Source organism: Typha angustifolia, chromosome 7, assembly GCF_048772165.1.
Source record: "Typha angustifolia cultivar Huaian chromosome 7, ASM4877216v1, whole genome shotgun sequence".
Classification (NCBI taxonomy): domain Eukaryota; kingdom Viridiplantae; phylum Streptophyta; class Magnoliopsida; order Poales; family Typhaceae; genus Typha; species Typha angustifolia.
This window is the reverse complement of record NC_133245.1, coordinates 17,107,670-17,126,343: the sequence shown is the minus strand read 5'-3', so window position 1 is coordinate 17,126,343 and position 18,674 is coordinate 17,107,670. Positions and strand designations below refer to the sequence as shown.

General features: G+C 40.8%; 4 protein-coding genes across 5 annotated transcripts; all 4 read right to left on the bottom strand.

Annotated features, from left to right (window-relative positions):
- Positions 1 to 145: 145 nt before the first annotated feature.
- On the bottom strand, positions 146 to 5,670 carry LOC140761931 (serine/threonine-protein kinase BSK1-like). Its single transcript, XM_073099472.1, has 9 exons — positions 5,296 to 5,670; positions 5,058 to 5,193; positions 4,276 to 4,409; positions 3,618 to 3,723; positions 2,452 to 2,537; positions 1,899 to 2,087; positions 963 to 1,142; positions 748 to 861; positions 146 to 639 (listed from the first exon to the last, which is right to left on the bottom strand). The coding sequence occupies exons 1-9, from the start codon at positions 5,629 to 5,631 to the stop codon at positions 385 to 387; spliced, it is 1,536 nt and encodes a 511-aa protein (XP_072955573.1). The 5' UTR covers positions 5,632 to 5,670; the 3' UTR covers positions 146 to 384.
- Positions 5,671 to 8,511: 2,841 nt separating this feature from the next.
- LOC140761930 (protein ALTERED PHOSPHATE STARVATION RESPONSE 1-like) lies at positions 8,512 to 11,866 on the bottom strand. The gene is made up of 4 exons (XM_073099471.1): positions 11,065 to 11,866; positions 10,827 to 10,981; positions 10,152 to 10,375; positions 8,512 to 9,956 (listed from the first exon to the last, which is right to left on the bottom strand). The coding sequence occupies exons 1-4, from the start codon at positions 11,864 to 11,866 to the stop codon at positions 9,218 to 9,220; spliced, it is 1,920 nt and encodes a 639-aa protein (XP_072955572.1). The 3' UTR covers positions 8,512 to 9,217.
- Positions 11,867 to 12,278: 412 nt separating this feature from the next.
- LOC140761932 (uncharacterized) lies at positions 12,279 to 13,492 on the bottom strand. Its single transcript, XM_073099473.1, has one exon. It carries the CDS (start codon positions 13,269 to 13,271, stop codon positions 12,300 to 12,302), a length of 972 nt encoding a protein of 323 aa, XP_072955574.1. The 5' UTR covers positions 13,272 to 13,492; the 3' UTR covers positions 12,279 to 12,299.
- Positions 13,493 to 15,684: 2,192 nt separating this feature from the next.
- Positions 15,685 to 16,994, bottom strand: LOC140763026 (expansin-like A2). Of its 2 annotated transcripts, XM_073101055.1 has the most exons (5): positions 16,812 to 16,994; positions 16,611 to 16,720; positions 16,304 to 16,485; positions 16,089 to 16,221; positions 15,685 to 15,976 (listed from the first exon to the last, which is right to left on the bottom strand). In XM_073101055.1, the coding sequence occupies exons 1-5, from the start codon at positions 16,924 to 16,926 to the stop codon at positions 15,722 to 15,724; spliced, it is 795 nt and encodes a 264-aa protein (XP_072957156.1). In that variant the 5' UTR covers positions 16,927 to 16,994; the 3' UTR covers positions 15,685 to 15,721. The 2 variants fall into 2 exon arrangements, with proteins under 2 accessions (XP_072957156.1, XP_072957157.1); XM_073101056.1 differs by lacking the exon at positions 16,812 to 16,994 and having other exon boundaries at positions 16,304 to 16,495; positions 16,611 to 16,717.
- Between the last annotated feature and the right edge of the window lie 1,680 nt (positions 16,995 to 18,674).

Genomic DNA, 18,674 nt, shown 5'->3' with positions numbered 1-18,674 from the left:
GATTAATAAAAGGTCTGCAGATTATTTTGTGGAAAAGATTTAAAAGAGAGATTGTATTGATTGAAGAAATCAGGAAGAGGAGTCGTAGAAAGTGCAGCCATGGAAACTTAAACAAGGAATAGATCAGTTGAAGAATCCTGACAAATGTTGCTGAGAATCCTGATTCCTGTTGATTTTTGAATGGTATGATCATATATATACGGGGCCAAAAAATTAGACCAGACAACAAACTGAATTGTGTCAAATGTTTATCAAAGGGTTCTCTCTATAAAACACCATCCTGAGAGGGTCTACTAGTACTAATGGTGTATCAACACAGTAAAGGAATCCTCCTCGTTGTTGTCGGCAAGAGATTGCCAAAAGATGCGGCTGTTCTGATCAAGCTCAAGAACCTTTCCCTCCCTTTTGCTTCTTGTTTTCTAGTTCTGCTGCTTCATTCAACATGTCGAGGGAGTCAGCCTGCATATTCAACTTGGCTAGGGCAACTGCCTGCATATAGAAAGCTGTCGGCCAATCCGGATAAACGCACTGTGCTTGCATTGCATCCCGAAGTGCTGCGTCAGGTTGATCGCACATAAGGTGACACAGGCTTCGCCTTGCATGTACTGTTGGTGAGACCATCGTTCCCACATCAAGAAACTGCACATCAAAGGATGGAGGCATAATTCTCGTTATTAAATCTAATTTCAGGCCATGCGGAAGCGGAACAATGCAATCAGGTGCCCTTTTGTGTGGAAGTCTCTGTACCTGGGTATAGCATTCAATAGCTGCCTTAAAATCCTTATCACGGAAAGCATAATCCCCTCGCTTCCTGGCATCCAGCATATCCCTCATCTGCTGTGTCCACTCCTGGAATGATAACTGATGCCAGAAAGCAGAACCGTCCGTTAAACAAAATTGGCCTTCATGTGAAAACCAGGGTTCAGAGTGCATCACAATAGCCTATATTTTGAAATATGTACCTCATTAGTTCCTTCATCATCTCTGTAATGTGTCTTCACTAAAATCTGATGGATGGCAGTAAGGTCCATTCTGGAGCATGCTTCTCCCATGGGTGAAAGACGGAGTTGTGGAGGTGATGGAGCTGGAGGAGGAGGCGCTTCTTCATGCTTTTGGATCCCAAGCATCACATAAGATGGCACCTGCATTGCAAATATCAGCGGTATAATGCTATTGACATTTTTCCAAAGAAGTATTTAATATAAGGCTATTAGAATTTGCATAGGAAATCCAGTTTGTATAAAAGATGATAGCCATTTTACATCTGTTCATACATGCATATATATATATGTATATAGTTTTATTCGAAATATTCTTAGGGAAGAGAGAGAGAGAGAGAGAGAGAGAGAGAGTTCAGCTACAAACTTCACATTAAAAATATGGGAAAAGTTTTTGATATATCTAACCACTAATTGTATCTCAGGATCATAAAAACTAATCCAAAGTGGAACAGAGTGTTTTGAACATTTCACCTTAGAATGAGATTTCTCAAACCACAAGGTGCAATCATTGACTAAAAAATTACTAAATCTTTTTAACATATTTAACATTAACTTTGTAATCTACCTCATATGTGAGTCTGTATACGAGCAACTGGTAACTCTGAAAATGAAGTACAAGGAATCCCACAATGTAGAACAATATGGGCCTCTTATCATATATAACAGTAAAGAATATTTTCCACAGATACTGAAAATTGCTATCAAAGACAACAAGAAATTAGTTCAACAGAAACATGGACCATAATATGCTTTTTTGACTACTATCTCCTCTAAGAATGCAATGTCATTGCTTTGGAACATAATGATTCCAGTGAGACAGAGCAGCAAATTTTGCTAGGTGAAACTAGCATATTATTATGGTCATAAAGGATAACATGAATAACATGAGAGCATTACCTCCAATTTGGTCTGCAACGGCGCAATTATGGAAACCAAATTCTTCGTATTGGGTCGATCCCTAGGTTCATATTGCAAACATTGAGAAGCAAGATCAACAAGAGCAGTTGCCTCCTCTGTTGAGAAATTTCCTTCCAAATGTGAGTCCATAAATTGCAGGATGTTTCTACTTCTTATCATATCAAGAGCCTGCAAGCAAGAATATCAAGGTATTGATAAGGGCCGTCAGGTTAATTAATTTCAACTTATTTGTAAAACAAGACATAGTAGAGAGAAGTACAAACAAAACACACTATAAGTTGACTGTTAGGTCATAATATGGAAATAGTGGTAAATCATACATTGTTCCTAAAATGATATGCCAACTAGATATTCAAACTGCAGAAGAGGTTTCTATACATATTTTAATATATTGGGTGAAAACATACAATGATTTATCAGTGTCAAATGGTTGTGAATTTTAGCGTGGAACATTCAAATTGAATGCAAACAACCATTCTTAAGGAATATAGAAAATATTAATTTGCACGGGGAACCATGTTTTGAGAAGTACATGACTTGGTGGGATACGCTTTCCACTAAGGAGATCCAAGAGGACAGTGCCAAAACTGAATATCACACTTTCTGGAGTCACCCTCCCTGCAACAAGGAAAAGAAAAGGTGTCAGGAATACAAACTTTTTGTTTCCTTTTATCTTGTGATCCTACCAAATCATCTCATACACAATGCATCCTCTCCACAAAATGTCTCTGGAATTTATCGCTTGTATCTCATTTTTCAATTAAGTCCATTAATCTTAGTATTACCAAATCAGATTATAACCTTTTCAATTTGAACACCGAAACACATGAAGATCTTTAGAAAAATGGAAAATTAGCATTACTTAACGAGTTTATGTTCTATCATATCCTGACATATGGATGTACCAAGAATAGGCCATCACCTCATGGAAAGCCAGGACATTAGTAAAAGCTGTAGTTACGCAGTCTGTGCCTGTGGTCAGGCAAGAAGTACTTTTTGTAGTCATGAACTAGTAGGAGGATCAAAGTAAAGATGAAGAGATGACACGAGTTAGAAACAAGAAAATCAACTCGCTAGAGCCACACAAATTCCATATATTAGAAAGAGATTCTGATGGTTCAAGATACATATTTCACACAAGGAAATAGGAAAGAGGAAATGCATACAACTATCATAGGCTTGCAAGTTATTTCAAGGGTTCATTTTTCTAACAAAGTCAATCTGCTTTGGCCAAACCATAGCTGAAATTGCTGCAGTGGTATTTTTAGCCTAATAAGTTCATTTCTGCAGAAATTTTTTAATTTTTAAGTATCTGCAATAAGCCTGTAACCTTCTTTATAGTCTAAACCAATGTCTTCACAAACTCTGCCCCTTCTCTGGCTTATTTTCTTCAAAGCAACCTGGCCTAAGTATAAAGAAGCATAAACAAGATAAGAAAAGAAACTTAGTGCCACCAAAGTAAGAGACTGGTAAACAGAAAAAATTCTACTTTTCCTACTAACTCCAAGTAGTCAATGTCTAAAGTTCTACCATTCCAGTGACCAGGGAGGACTATAATTATAACTTCATATGAAGGATTAGAGAGATGCATAAACCAAAAGATATAAGCAAGACTTTCAATGGCATGCAAACAAGACTGGAGCCTTCCAACTTAATATATTATACTCAAAAGATGTACATACTAAAACAGAGGCATACCATTTCTTAGATATTCTGGAGGTGTGTAAGCTAGGTTTGTGCTATAACTTTTTCCATCCCTGCTGTTTTTCATCAGACCAAAACAAGAAAGACGAGGATCACCATCCTGCTAAGAGAGATGAAGTGATCAAGCTGATTTTCCTTTTTAGATCTGCTTGTAAAGAAAAAACCAGCATAAAACAGTATCATGTTGTAAATATTTAATTCTACAAAAAGTTCAGAACATACTACTACAATTCACACCTAATAGAAACATTTCTAGATTCCAAGGCATTTGAGGATTATTCCGTTCTTGTGAGCATTCTGTCGTACATGAAAAGTGTACAAAGAAGATGAACAAAACAAAAGTTGTCTTTAAAAGTAAAGAGACAAAGAACTGCCACATTAGACAATATCAGGATTAGAACTAAATTAGCAGTATTGCTACTACAGTATCTGCAAAGGAATTAGCACCAATGTAAAATATATATAAGAGTGTAATATATGACCCTTTCACATTTAAAATGCAGTAACCGCGTGTTAAAGAATAAAAATACAAACTTCACTCACCAATCTAACCAAAAAATGAATAGTAAAGAAATATTGTGCATTGAGTAATATTTTGTATATTATCATCAATTCTGTCTTAAATAAAGAAGCTTCGAAAGGAGTCTTTTACCTCATCAAAAAGGACACGATATGCATTTAAGTCATGATATAAAGGTCGTCCTTCATTGCTACCATATTCCAATGCTTCAGCAATGTAGTAAGCAACTCTTAGCCGCATAGCCCATTCAATAGTTTGGCTTTCCCCTGTTAAAAGTTCCATACACAAGAACAGTCAATAACCAGCAAAATAAGATCGGAATTGTTAAACAAAACACTGAATATATGCAGCAGCCTTGCCAATAAAAGACACAAAAGAAAATTTTCCTTTTGTCCATAAGAAAGTTCATGAGAGGCAGTAAGTAATGTCTTCAAGGTATACAATTGACGCCGAATTCAGAGACTCCAGTTATGGTCATCCACCTCATTCATCCATAACCACACAATACTGATTTCTCAGTTGCTAAGGCTGTCTTCTTCATCTAGAAATGAAGAAAACTGTGGCACAGCAAAGTTCAACAACAAAGAAAATTGTGCAAACTGGACAAAATTAAGAGAGAAAAGCATTTTGTGCGATTTGAAGTGAGAGTAACCAACAAAAGCCTGAAGGGGTCACCACAAGGCATCAGAAGTACCACAGAGATCATGGCAGCAATCGATGTTTGAAAACAAAAGCTGCCGACTTCGTGCAGAGTAAAGAAAGCAGCATAAAAGAAACAGCTTTGTCAATTAAAAGGGAAAAACGAGAAGACTTGCAAAAAAAAGGAACACCTTTCTAAAAAAAGAAGACTCGTACATACGAATTAATCAATACCCAATTCTAAAAGAAAAGGAAAGAAAGAACTGGGTACTTACAATGGAAGAGATGCTTAGCGAGCGTATCATTCGGCATGTACTCGGCAACAAGTAGCCTCTCATCTCCCTCACAGCAGTACCCAATCAAATTCACCAACCTCCTATGCCTCAACTTCCCAACTCCTCTTGCATCCTCCTGATAAACCCAATTCGCAATTTCTCAAAAAAACAACCAATTAATTTTTTTAAAAAAGAACACCAAAATTTGCAAATAAGAAAAGAGAAACGAAGTACGCACAACGAACTGCTTGGGATCGGGCCAGGCCATCTTAGTGAACTTCTTGACGGCGATCCAGCGGCGGTTTTGTAGGCGGCCCTTGTAGACGAGATTGGGTGCCTTATCGCCGCTCTCCGAGACGATGTTCTCGGCGCCGAATCCATTAGTGGCGGCTTTGAGCTCAGACAAGGAGAACTCGGCGAAGGGCGGTACTTCCCCGCCGATTACGGAATCCAGCGGCGTCGCCGCCACTTGAAGCGAGAATGATGGCCGCTGCTCCGTTGGCCGAGATTGGTGGTGGTTGGTCTGCTTCTCCGGGTGGGTTTCCGCCCGCAGTGATGAGCCGCAACACCCCATCTCCCCCCTCCCCCAACAACTACCCCACGACAGCTACTCTCTCTCTCTCTCTCTCTCTCTCTACATATATATATATATATAAATATCTATTTGGGGAATTATTACAAACAGGAAGTGATACGATAGAAGAAGCGAATGAGGAAAGCTGTGATTCCTCTTTTTTGCTTCTCTGCGTGTGGAAGCGAAAGCGAGATTTCTCTCTCTCTCTCTCTCTCTCTCTATATCTATCTATCTATCTATCTATCTATCTATCTCACGCTCTCGCTCTAGCGACAAAATATGGTGAGTAATATTGGGCATTTTTTGCAAATAACCACTTGTGCTTCAGGCCTCTTGCAGAAAGAACCCCCTCCCCTATCCCAACCCCACGGCTCCTTGCTCCGCCTTTTGTCCGAAAGCTTTGTCCACACGAGCACGGTACCACCGCTCCACGGCGCGTCTTTCTTTTACTTAATTTATTTTATCCGAGGTGGCATCGTAGCATTGCTGGCTGGGCTAGACATCTAGTCCTTTTTGGTGGAGTGTCATAGGGGCAATAATTTCCACACGTCGGGCCATTTCCTCGCCGCGGTTTTGATTGGAAAAAGAACGGAAGAGGAGTTCTTGTTATCACAGGGGGCAATCTTGTAATCTTGTTAAACATCATTTGATCATAGTTGTTCTCGTTCCACCAAAATGATAGAGGCTTAGCCACGATCCAATCATCTTCTCTCCTTTCTCCCTCTTTCTTAATTTATTCACTTCAAACTCCTTATTAATAGAAGCATTCAACTAATGGATCGGGCATGCAGGAAAGTCGTACGCGCCGTGCTGCACATGATCGGGTCGCTACTGTGGGTAGTACTAATCTATAGTAGATTACCTCGTGGCCGACGTGGACGTCACCGGATGCGTGGGTTCCGAGAAGGGTGCAGATGGCAGTCTCAAGTTGCGTCTCCAGTGGCCAGTAGATTACACTGGAGATCCCCTCGCTTCCTTCCCTTCCTCTTTTGTCAAATTACATCATCAGTGGCAGTAAAAATTTACCCACACTTCCATCGAATCTCGTCCTCGTGAGTTGTGAAATCGTTGCATTGATTAGGAGGAAAAGGATGAGGTAAAAAGAAAAAGAAAAACAGCTTCAAAAAGATCTTCTAGCTGCAGCATGACGTCATACATGTCTCTCTCTCTCTCTCTCTATATATATATATCCTTCATTAATAAAGTAGTCTACGAGAAGGCCCTTGTACTAAATAACTCAATCATAATATATAATTGAGGTTTAAGTTCAATTATTTGATTATGTAACTTTGAGCTGATGTTTAGTATTACGTGGATTTGATATACACTCTTAGATTGACATAACTGTTAGTGGCAAAGAATTGGAGGAAGTTTGGCAGAAGAGAAGAGGGAAGTGCTTTTTTATTATACGTGAATTGGGATGACAAATTGGTGAGAGATGAGAAGACCATATGCATCCCTAGTGGAGTCCAATCATTGATGCCACACTACGATCATGTACAGGCTGTGTGACAATTTATGCCGTACTCCAAAGTGGACCCATTGACAAGAAGATACACGCAGAGGTGATGGATTGCATTTGCGGCCGCTTCCTTGCACCCCTCTCTCTCTCCCTCTCTCTCTTATCAAAATTTATTTGTCTCTTTGAGAAATAATTCATTCACTTCGACAGCGATTAAGATTCTATAGTAAGTCACACTCTTATAACAAAAATAGACGGTAATAAAATATACTCACCAACGTTAAACTAAGATATTAGTTTATAACAAAACAACTATTCATATAAATATAGATAAACGGATGGAATAGGATATCACCTCTAGAGCCTCCCTTTTGGCTTATCAAGATAGTCTCATCTCAACTAAAATAAACCAAATACACATAAGGACCGGCCAACGCAATGATACAACCTAAATTAAAACTAACCATTAACAATCCTATCAGATTCACCACTGGTTAGTAGTCATAACAAAGGAAGCCCAATAAGGAGATAGGGCAAGAGGGATGCTGGTATGGTCACTACCTAGGGCTTTGACAAACTGGAGAAGCCAACATGACCATCGCAGCATGAGGACAGAGGCAATAATAGGGCGAGAGGCTAGAGAAATAGCAGGGGCCAAAGCTCTACAAGAAATAGTGACCAGAGAAGGGAACAGATAGGTTAGAGGTTGCGCCATTAAGAGTAAATAGGATTTCGATGTGATGGGGTAGGCAGAGAGAGGGCGAAGTGAAATATCGATGGAGTTAGGGGCGCAAAGGGGTGGAGCCAAAAACTGATAGGGTTGGAGAAGATAAGGCAGTGGATTTGGCATATGAGGAGAAAAGAAATTGAGAGAGAGAATAACTTTATGGGAGAAGAGCATCTTCCGTGCCCTAGCACCCAACTAGATAAGAAACGAGAAAGGGACTCTAACAAGAAAGGGGATCCACACAATGGGGAGAAAAATGACTACCAAACTCTAGTAGAGTGCTAGGGTTGGCGCAGGAGAAAAAACATTACGAAACTATATAGTCTAATAGGCAAAGGCATGGATCTCAAGAACAAAACGCTCAATTTTAGTTTACTTATCAAGAAAAACAACACTATATAAATTGTGAAGAAGTCAACGTGAAACAAGCAAAATTTCAAACACCTAGCTATCCATTCAAACATGGAGGTAGATTTTATCACCCATTTGAGCAACTTTGGGTGTCTCAAAAAGAGAGCACGTCGTCTTCCCAACTATTAGATTAAATTAAATTAATTTAATTCTAAAGAATTTGTTTGGTTTAATATTTTTTTTTTCCTCCATTCCTCTTCCTCTGTGAGATCATTTATATATAATTTTACTTGATTTTGAGGAGCAGTAAAGAATATTTGTTCCTTAATTCCCTTCTTTCTCAAGTCGGTTGGCGGGGCTAGGATTTGTACAATTCTGTCCATTAATATTACTCCCATCATCATAACGTCATTTTCGAAACAACCATCAATATTATTAATTTGTTTATACGTCGTTTTCGAGTATTACCATGAGGCGTGACTTATGAGCCATGCCCCTTCTTCTCACGGGGGGTCCCCCATTCATACATCGCAAAGATAGAGTCATCTTTACGTTTTTATCCTGTGAAGTGTCACTTCAACCAACCATTTGGATGCAGCCAAGTGTAATTAGGACAAATATTTTCCACGACACGCACTTGTCCAACGTGGGCCGATCGTTCCCTATCTCGGCGGCCACGAAGACAAAAGTATAACCCCTAATAAACAACTTTCTAGGACGGCAGGAGATTATAATTTGCTTGCTTGGTGTAAGGATTCCAAAGCACGATTACATAGAGTAATCATTCTTCCCATCATTAACTGAGCATCTCTACCTAAAAAGGACCTACCACTTAGAAGGCATTAGTCTTTGACGCGCAGCATTCTTGCAAGACTACTTTTCAGGGTTGGAATAATAAACAAGATTGCATAACTAGAATAAATTGTCCTTGTTGAAAACCTATACAGTAAAGAGATTGGTGAGGAAAAAGTTGACATTTCATTACCTGGATTGTTTTCTGAGCTCTTGCCTTCACTTACTTACTGGCGGCAACATTCCGCATAAGGTCATGACAGTTTGGCATAAACTTGGGACATCCTCTTCTCTTCAGCATGCTTGTAGAGTTCGTCGTAAACTTGCAAGGAACTAGCACTGAAGTTTTCCAGCGCTTCAAGAAGATGCCTCAAACCTGTCTGCAGATCACTGCTCGCTGCGTGAGTGTGGCCCTCACGCTTGTGACCGTGGAGAGGCAAACCAATCTGGCCCGGTACTCGGGCCAATTTTCTGTTAAGGACGTCCACTTCCTTGTGAATTTCTTGCATCTTCTTTTCCATCGCTTTAACCCACCTATCCCTTTCTCTAATCGCAATCATCCACTCGTGTTGTTGCTCAAAACTTTGCTGCTCCGAGACGTGCCGTACACTAGCGGCAAGCGCCTGCATAGCATCAGTCACTTCCCTTTCTGAAATCCTGTCCACAGCTTGAGACCAGATGTTACAGACTACAAATACAGGGGGAGCACCTATTCTTCCAGGAGAATAGGTTGGAACACCATCAGCTGTCTCCTCAGGCTCATAATGAAGACAGAGTGAAAGCCATCCATTCAGTGCTTTGACGTAGTTCCTCTGAGCATTAACCCAAGACGAGAAATCAACCATCCACTTCGTCAGCTCTATTTCAAGCTGCATCGAAGCATCAGCAGTTTCCCCACCGGATGCATCCAAATCTAGTAAGTGTTTAGCTTCTGATATGGCTTGACGCTGCACCCGATGGCAGTCGAGCATAACTCTCCACATTCTCACAAACCTGTGATGGAGACTTTTGTTAGACACGATAACATGTGTAAACATATCAAATGTCATATGCTGACAAGAAAAATCAAGTCCCCGAAGCTAATAAACGCGTGTCTGCACCTGTATGAACATGTATATTTTTGGGGACAACCAATTAGGGACATTATTATGCGCACTGGAAGTCACGAGTGAACAGAGAGGACCATACCCTTGGATTAGTGTAGTGATCAGTGGCCATAGTTCCTCATCTCTCAATTTATTTATCTTCTCAGATATCGAGTCAATGACCTGAATAGCTATTCTTATCTTTGTCGACAACTTCCAAATTAAATTCCTTGTGGAATCAATCTTGTAAGCTTCTGCACCCCTCTCCATCAAGGCTTTCAGACGCTTTGAGTTTTTAACAAGAAGTAGCCGCATCTTTTCTTCAGCCTGCAAGAGAAAATTCATGCAAAATTCAGCGATTCGCACTAATCAAGTGAGAAAATCATGTCAGACAACTTCAACCAAGTAGAAAAGGCACATTAACTCACTAAAAGTAGATCAAATCAAGAAAGCGAGAAGGATTAACTCACTAAAAGTAGCATACGGAGGCAAACTGTACAACTACCTTATACACACAAAACAACTAGAAAACATAGTTTTTAATAACCATAACTTGAAAAGGTTCTTTCAGCTCCCTGCCTCCCCTAGTGTGGAGGAAGAAGGTTCTTTCAGCTCCAAATCAAATGGGAGTATCCAGTGAAACTGAATGCACCCTTACTATCTTTCCTTTTCCAAAGTCATGTATTCCCATCTAATGATTACATCTAATAATACAAATGTCAAAGGCATAGCGATCGAGTTGAATCAGACGAAGTCAAATTTAAATAAATGGCCATACCTTGACTTCATCATATAGTTTCCTCTCCCAACTGTAAAGCTTATCTAGTGCTGAAGAAAGATTGGAGGAACCCACCATCTTATCCTCCTCGAAGTCTACATCATCATTTACAGATATGGAGGATGGAATCATTGCACATACCATCCTAGAACAAACTGGTACACAAAATAAGTTATTATTTGCAACATTAAAGAACTAAATACTGGTGCAGGAAATTTTATTTAAGATGATTCTTTACCGTGATATATAGAATTCTTTGAGTGATATTCCTGCTTTCCCACTTCAAGCATCAAAGATAGCTCATTGGCAGCATCTGAAGCCCTATCAAATTGAGCTTTAATTTCTCCCACAACAACAGAAATCACCTGAAATTTCTGACCCTTCTCCTGTGACTTCGCTGCCTCATCATTAATCACCTTCTTGTCTACAACCCCGGGCTCCTCAGATTCAAATTTACTGCTTGCTGCTATCAACTTTGGCTGGCGTTTACTTTCGTCCTCTTGGGCCACAGAGATGGTGAAAGCTACAGACTTTTCATCATCATTAGCTTCGTTGGAAACCTCCCTCGCCTCCTCCGGGCTTCGACTTGGATAATAATTCTCATACGTCTCAAAAAGATTGAGAAAATCCCAAGTATTCGCTCTTGGCGGCGAAGGGGGTGGAGGCGACGGTGCCCTTGGCTTCAAAGGCGGCAAATTTTGCACACCGGAAGAAGAAGAGTATTTTGGGAACCCGGAAGTAGATTGGAAGGAACCAAACTGGACCGTGTCGGAGCTCTTAAGGATTGCTTCGCGTTGGGCAGACACGCCGTCGGAATAGGATTCGGGTTTGCGAGGAGAAGGGAGCGAGGGGAGAGGAGGTTGGACGAGAAGGAGGTTTTTGAGGGCGGAGGAGGAGGATGTAAGTGAGTCGGAGTAGGCCGCGTGGGCTGCAGAGAGAGCGTAACGGTAGTGGATAGCGGCGGCTAGGAGGTCGGTTCGGCGGCGGCAGAAAGCGACGGCTTCCTGCTCGTGGTCTAGCTTCGAGAAGCCGCAACCCATTCAATGAGAGGAATCCTGGGGCGAGAAAGAGAGCGACGGATAGTCGCCGAGGGTTTTGGAAATTATAGTCTATCCTTTCCTTTCTTCAGGCGGCAGCGACAAGAGAGCTGAGATGGAAGGGAACATTAGGCGGTTAAAGAGAGGTGTGACAGAGAGTCTTGGTCGGTTGACGCGCGTCGGAGGCGTTGGCCTCTCTTGCTGACGACTCCCCGAGACTATGACATGGGCTGGGCTTCATGAATTGGACCTATCGCCAGCTCACTTCACTTGTAGACAATGTAACAAATTTGGTATCTATATAAACATCTCAAAATATGATGTTATTCACACACTTCCAAAGCAAGAAAATTTTTCTTGTTAAAAGAAAAGACTAAAAAAACCTATAAATTGTTTATTCCTCTATAAATTTGAAATATCTCATTGATCTCAAAACTTAGAAGCTGGGAGTTAGAATGTTGAGGAGGGAAACTCTAGTATTAACCAGAGCCCTAAACACCTTCTCGTTCCCGGTCTCCGCCGCTCTAATGCATTCCTCCAACTTCTCCAGCCTCTCCAGCGCAGCCTTCCTCTTCTTCTCCTTCTCCTCCTCCACCGCACCCTCATCCGCTTGTCTCCCCTTCTTCCCCGATCTCTTCTTCGCCCTCCGCCTCCACCTTAGCAGATTCACCACCCACCATACCCTCGCTGGCGACCCCGCCTTTCCGGAACCAGCGTCCCCCGCCGGAGGGAACGACACCTTCGCCGGTCCGGCGAGGGTTGCGGCCGATACAGCAGCAATGCCAGCGAACACCGCCGCTGACGCGGATGCCGCGGCGGCGGTGGCTTCCTTGACAGCATCGGCGAAGGCGGCCTCCTCGTCGCACACGGACGACGTGGCAGAGGGGGCGGCGCGGGAGCGGGAGAGCACCTCCCGCGCGGCGGCCGCAAGGCGGGAGATCTCGCGGTCGACGCGGCGCTGGGACCGGATGGCGGAGGAGAGGCGGGCGTGATCGCGGCGGCGGACGGCGGCGCGGGTCTCGGACTGGTGGTGGTGGAGGCCCACGAGGGCGGTGCGGAAGGAGCCGTGGAGGTCGGCGAGGAGGAGGAGGTCGTTGAGGAGGTGGTCGATCCACGTGGACCGCCGCCGCAGGCGGCGCATTGGGTCTTTCCCGGTCTGCGGGCTGCTGAGGAGGAGGAGGAGGTCGGAGAGGCAGGAGAGGAGCAGGGCGAGGTGGGCCAGGCCATCGGAGATCCACGTGGCGGAGGGCGATCCGGAGGAGGACGACCAGAAGTTGAGGGCGGAGATGGAGTCGTCGAGGTGGAAGCGGTCGGAGAGGCTCTTGGATCGCACGTGACAGGAGGAGGGACGGAGAGGGGTGAGCTTTGGGGTGGGGAAGGTAAGGGAGCGGCCGAATCTTACCACCATTTTTTGAGTAATCTGGAGTTTCCTCCCAACTAGGTGGAGAAGATGAAGTAGCCAAGGAGGCGATTATAAAGGCAGGGGAGTGCGAGAGCGAGAGCGAGAGCGAGAGCGCGAGCGTGGCGTGTGAGAGAAGGCAGTGGATTATTTCCAATTGAGGAAGGCGTGGGTAAGGTAAGGGATCCAGAAGGAATAGGACGCCGCTTGTGCACGGACACGTGTTTTAAATTAAAATATTCAAAATGTTTAAACCCAAAACTAATTAAATGCTCTTCTTCCTTTTCTTTTTCTCTTATCAATATTCTCTCTAAATAAATTTATTATCATCATCATTTTTTTTTTTAACAAATCATATCCGAATTTATCTGCCTATTCCTTTTCTTTTTTATTTAATAGCATTTAGTATTCAAATCTTTATCTAAAATTTAAATGCCTAAAGTTCTTTGTTAAGGTTAGCTAATTATTTATTTATTTATTTATTTTCAAAAGAATAAATAGTATATGGACGAATATACTTAGTCATATACCAACCACTCTTCACTTGTATATTTATTATCAGCCTACATTATTATTCTAAAAATTAACTCATAATAAGTAAAATTGTATGATATTGATGTGTGAAATTAAAGCCAAGGTAACCGTATCTAATACTTCTCAGGCATATATTTGAGTGCTACATATCATCAAGATACCCGTTGGAATGAGAAGCCTCGGATGCCATCCACGTGTTGTACGAGATGGATTCGTTCAACCACCTACGGACGTGATGGATGGATCAAAGTAAACAATGCCCATATGAACATATAATTGTCAATTAAAGCTCAAGGTGTCTTTATATATAATATACTAGAGCATATATATGATATATATGATATAATAAAGTAATACTACTAGAGCTTAGCTTGTATTTGAAATAATGGAAATTTCCTTAATTTGACCACTCAAAACACACCAAATTGCATGATTTTTCAGAGAAAAAGTATGTCCTTGTACTAACTTTTTGTGACATATTATGGCTACTAATATGATGCCGACTAGCAATTACAGAAGCATCCAAATTTGATTGAAGGAATAATGAGAGCTTGGGTTATAATATTATTAAGTAGAGATTCGAAAATAGGAGGGTGATATAATGATCGTTAACTCCAAAGTTGTCATGCATATCAAAATGTTCTTCTCTCTCTCTCTTTCTCTCTAAATTTGTGATTCAAATCATGACCGTCATATTATTTATGTTTCATCTACAGATATCATCGTAAGCTTTCGTCTTGTATACCAACTCGATGCCAAGTGAGTCAAAGTAGTCAATTCTATGGGCCGATTAAGGCCTAAGCCCAGATCCAACACTTGTTTTGGGCCGGGCCGAGGCCTTCAATCCCAAGCCCACAACAATGAATTATCTTATCTTTCTCCCGAATATATTTTTATTTAATATAACTATGGTTCAAGTTATGTACGTGTCAATGTCCATCCTTGTCTTCCCAACGTAGCAAAGACTCTTATCCATCTTAAAATGAATCTGGTCGACACCAACTCTTAGTGGAAAATATTAGTTTGGTAATTATAAAGACTACAAGAGTTGGTGGAAGGCAATATAGTGCAAAGAGGCAGAAGGGAAACATTTCTAACTATCCAAAGTGAATGCTCTGCAACATTTGATGTCATTTCTTCAGGTTGGCCACCAACTTACCTGCATTCTGATGCCTAATATATAATCTACTCAATGAAAAGGTGAAAGCTAGGTTAGTTGCTAAGTGATGATTAATAATTTAACAACTTCTAACGACTTCAATTGTGTGAGTATACTTACTCTCTACTTATGGTTGCGTATCTCATCGACTTACTTGGATAACCTAATAATTTGTTAAGATATCCCAATCAAGGACACCCACCCATATCGTTGGAGAAAGCCCAGATTCTAACTTATCTTATCGAGAATGTTTACATGATTCGTATCCCTAAACTTGTCCAGGTCCCAATCAAAGACAACGACCGCTGACAAGTTTTGGCCCAAACTTAGTGAACCTATCGTTTTGCATGGACTCATCACTAACCCCACCATACAGTTAGGTATCTCTTTCTTCAACTTGCATTCACACTGCTAATATTCTGTCACTTTTAGGCCCACTGCAACTTTAATTGGGCCCTAAATTGAGATCTGACCTTATCCAACTCCATCATATAAAGATATGTACACACACACACACACAAAAAGAAGTAATCAATAGAACAAACAAACATCACAATTGGCTAAGCCGAAAGCTTATTCGGATTTTTATATTTGATACTTTCTCTCATTGTGCTATAGCCATATTTTCCCTTTCTTTTATATATATATATCAAGTTGTAATTAGATATATTACGGGTCTATGAACATATATATAAAAGAATGATAGAAGAGAGATGACAATTGAGTACGTTAGCTTGAAAGAACAGTGAATTTTTATTTATCTTTTTTACATCAACTTCCACTCTCGTGTGTCACAAGGATAGCAACCCTCTTGAGCAATGTCATCAATCTGAACACCCATGTCGTAGGTTAAACTGGGCCTCCATTGGGCCGGAAGGACTTCCCTGTCGGCCCAAATCCATTTGCCGTCGTAGCCGCCGGTGACCACCAGCCGGAATTGCAGCGGTCCGGCCGGCGGCCGGCTTGTGCTCCACACCGGGCCGTAATCCCGGGCCATAAATCGCCAACTCGACGAGCCAACCTGTGCATTTACATTCAATTAGGCCCATAAATAGATTTCACAGACCACCAAACCCAATTCAATATTCACTGTTTTGTTACTAGTTACAATTAATAATAATAATAAATTATACCTGGGCTACGTCTACTGCCACAATATCAGTTTGTCCACCTTGGTAAAGAAACTTGATGGCCAAATAGTTGGGATTTTGACTCTTCTCTTCCACTCTAATTGAGAGATTCTTCTTCTGATACTCACATGGTATCCTGCTCGAGTAGTTAATGCTTACTGTTAGCAAATAAAATAAATTTCTATCTCTAATTGGGATTATGGGAATGGTTAAATTACCTCTTGTATTCTATGTCGACGGTAGTAGCTTTCTTCATCTCCTGGGCCATCCCAGGACGGGCCATGGCGAGAAAAGCCGAGCTACTTAGTACGAAATCCGTGCTGTTGCTGTTTTTAACGAGGTCGGTGAGGATTACTTTAACCCCTCTACTGTTGCAAAGCCTTGGATTCTTGCATCTAATCTGCGAGCCCCTCCGAGATCCAAGATCCCAATGAGATGGAAGAATTAAAATATATATAGGAAAAAGATTGGTAGATTAGCAATCTTGTGGATCGTTTTTTGGATTTGGGGTGTCTGTGTCTTTACCTGGAAACAACCTCCGCAGCCAATCCCTCCTCTGTGAAGAGCTGAGCTCCCAGAAGCAATAAATCCGCCATTGAAGCCCAAAGCCATGGTGCCATACCCACAAGCCCCAGCTTATTACACCAAATCAACCCAAACTTAGAAACTTTGAAGAAGACCCAAAGACCCAAATCAAATTTAAAGCAACAAAAAGAAAAATTTTACCAGAGAGAGATTGGGGGGAGGAGTAATAGGCAGCCTTTGATTGATGCACGCATCTGTCACAACCATTGACAGAGGAGAAGAGGAAGAATGAGCAGAGTAGGATGAAGATAGCCATGTTGAATTAAGAGGAGGAAGGGAAAGTTGGAATTTATGTTATGGGGGAAGGAACCCTCTTGGAAATGATATATATATATATATATAGAGAGAGAGAGAGAGAGAGAGAGAGTAAAATACTACTAGTGCTGATGGAATTGAAGGGGGGTGTAGTAAAATACATGGTACTGTTGTCTGTTGATAGTTGTGGGTCTCCTTCCAATTAAAGACATTTATATCCCAAAGGTCCATTAATGATGGCAATGAATACAAAATAAGAGTTGAAGTATGAACTACAATTCTGTCAATTTCGGAATTATCTTTTTTTATCTCTATTCTAATTAGCAAACACTATTCTACTCAGATATTAAATATCAAATTATTTTACATTCTAAGTTAGAATTAATAATTCAAATTATTCTACACTGAATCCTTATTATAATTTTACTTTTGAGCCGACTGCTACTATACCATGTGCCCTTAATTCTATCTAATAATTCCCTGGAATGCATCCAATTATTGCTTAAGAAAAGGATTTGAAGCCCACTGAGCCCCTACTTGAGCTCTAACACTTGGATTGACAAAGAAATGGGAGAAAATTATGTGGCTAATTGCCAAGGTGGCTTTTTTGGATTCTTCCAGTATTTGAATTAATATCAATGAGTCTATATATATATATATATATATATATAATGGATGGTGGACAAAATGATAGAAGGATTGGTGGATTTAGAAGGCGTGAGTGGTGAGGTGTTTGAGAACTAGGGATGATGATGATGAATCATGACTTGGGTGTGAGTGCAAAGAGAGCAACAAAAGATTTCTTTTTTTCTTCTTTGCCTTGATGACTGTGCTAAGCGAGGTTGTATTATTAGATTTATTATTTTAACACGACATAGATTACGTTATCTTTTGGATTGATTGAAAAAGAGCTCAATTATCTTTTAATTATGTTACTGTGAGTTATGAATCCATGGTTTAGTAAAATCAGCAGCTTTTGGATAGAAACTCCGGGCAGTAGGATATTTCATAAATTTATTATTCTAATTAACACACTGTACTCATTATATTTACCTTTTATATTAAAAGCATGATTTAGATTACTAATCTGTTATCTAACAGCTGCAAGACATATTAATGAAAAGATATTTAAGAAAATAATAAGGTGTGTCAGAAGGTTCAACATCAAGATTGGTGGGTGGGAGGGGTAAAAGAGAGAAGAACTCCATCCATCATTGGAGATTTGGACCAATAAATACACTTCAACATCATACTCATGCTCATCCTCATGCTCATCCTCATCCTCATGTGAGTCTGAGGATCATCACACCTCGGATAAAGGAAGAATGGCAGGAATTGTAAGCATTAATCATAGAGCATTGTATACGGATTAGGAATTTATGGCAGGAATTGTAACCATTTTAAAGTTTCATAGACAATCGATCATTCACACTCTAATGAGGAATAAGAATAAATCATTAAATTGATATGATATAAGCCCAGAAGAAGCACAATCAGGAATACATAAGATCTTATCAACAATGTCACACTCAAGATTACGGCATTTCAGAAACCTAGCTCTCGGAATCCGGATCCGGGTCAAATTTGGATTCCTAAATTTTCTCTCTCTCTCTCTCTCTCTCTCTCTCTCTCTCTCTCTCTCTCTCTCTGTTTTAGATCAGGTTGGTTCCAGGATTTTAGATGGTTGGAATAATAATTCCAAGTTAATTGTGCACTGGAATCCGGTTGGGTTTTTTTTGTTAATTTTGA

Coding starts and splice junctions, on each gene's coding strand:
- LOC140761931 (XM_073099472.1), bottom strand. CDS start 5,631: ATGGGGTGTTGCGGCTCATCACTGCGGGCGGAAACCCACCCGGAGAAG. Junction 3,724..4,275: donor ATCGTGTCCTTTTTGATGAG/GTAAAAGACTCC, acceptor CTCTCTTAGCAG/GATGGTGATCCTCGTCTTTC. Junction 640..747: donor CTATTGAATGCTATACCCAG/GTACAGAGACTT, acceptor TTTGATGTGCAG/TTTCTTGATGTGGGAACGAT.
- LOC140763026 (XM_073101055.1), bottom strand. CDS start 16,926: ATGGCTATCTTCATCCTACTCTGCTCATTCTTCCTCTTCTCCTCTGTC. Junction 16,721..16,811: donor CTCCCCCCAATCTCTCTCTG/GTAAAATTTTTC, acceptor TGGTGTAATAAG/CTGGGGCTTGTGGGTATGGC. Junction 16,486..16,610: donor GCTGCGGAGGTTGTTTCCAG/GTAAAGACACAG, acceptor AGGGGCTCGCAG/ATTAGATGCAAGAATCCAAG.
- LOC140761930 (XM_073099471.1), bottom strand. CDS start 11,866: ATGGGTTGCGGCTTCTCGAAGCTAGACCACGAGCAGGAAGCCGTCGCT. Junction 10,982..11,064: donor AAAGAATTCTATATATCACG/GTAAAGAATCAT, acceptor TTTGTGTACCAG/TTTGTTCTAGGATGGTATGT. Junction 9,957..10,151: donor ATCACTACACTAATCCAAGG/GTATGGTCCTCT, acceptor TCTCCATCACAG/GTTTGTGAGAATGTGGAGAG.
- LOC140761932 (XM_073099473.1), bottom strand. CDS start 13,271: ATGGTGGTAAGATTCGGCCGCTCCCTTACCTTCCCCACCCCAAAGCTC.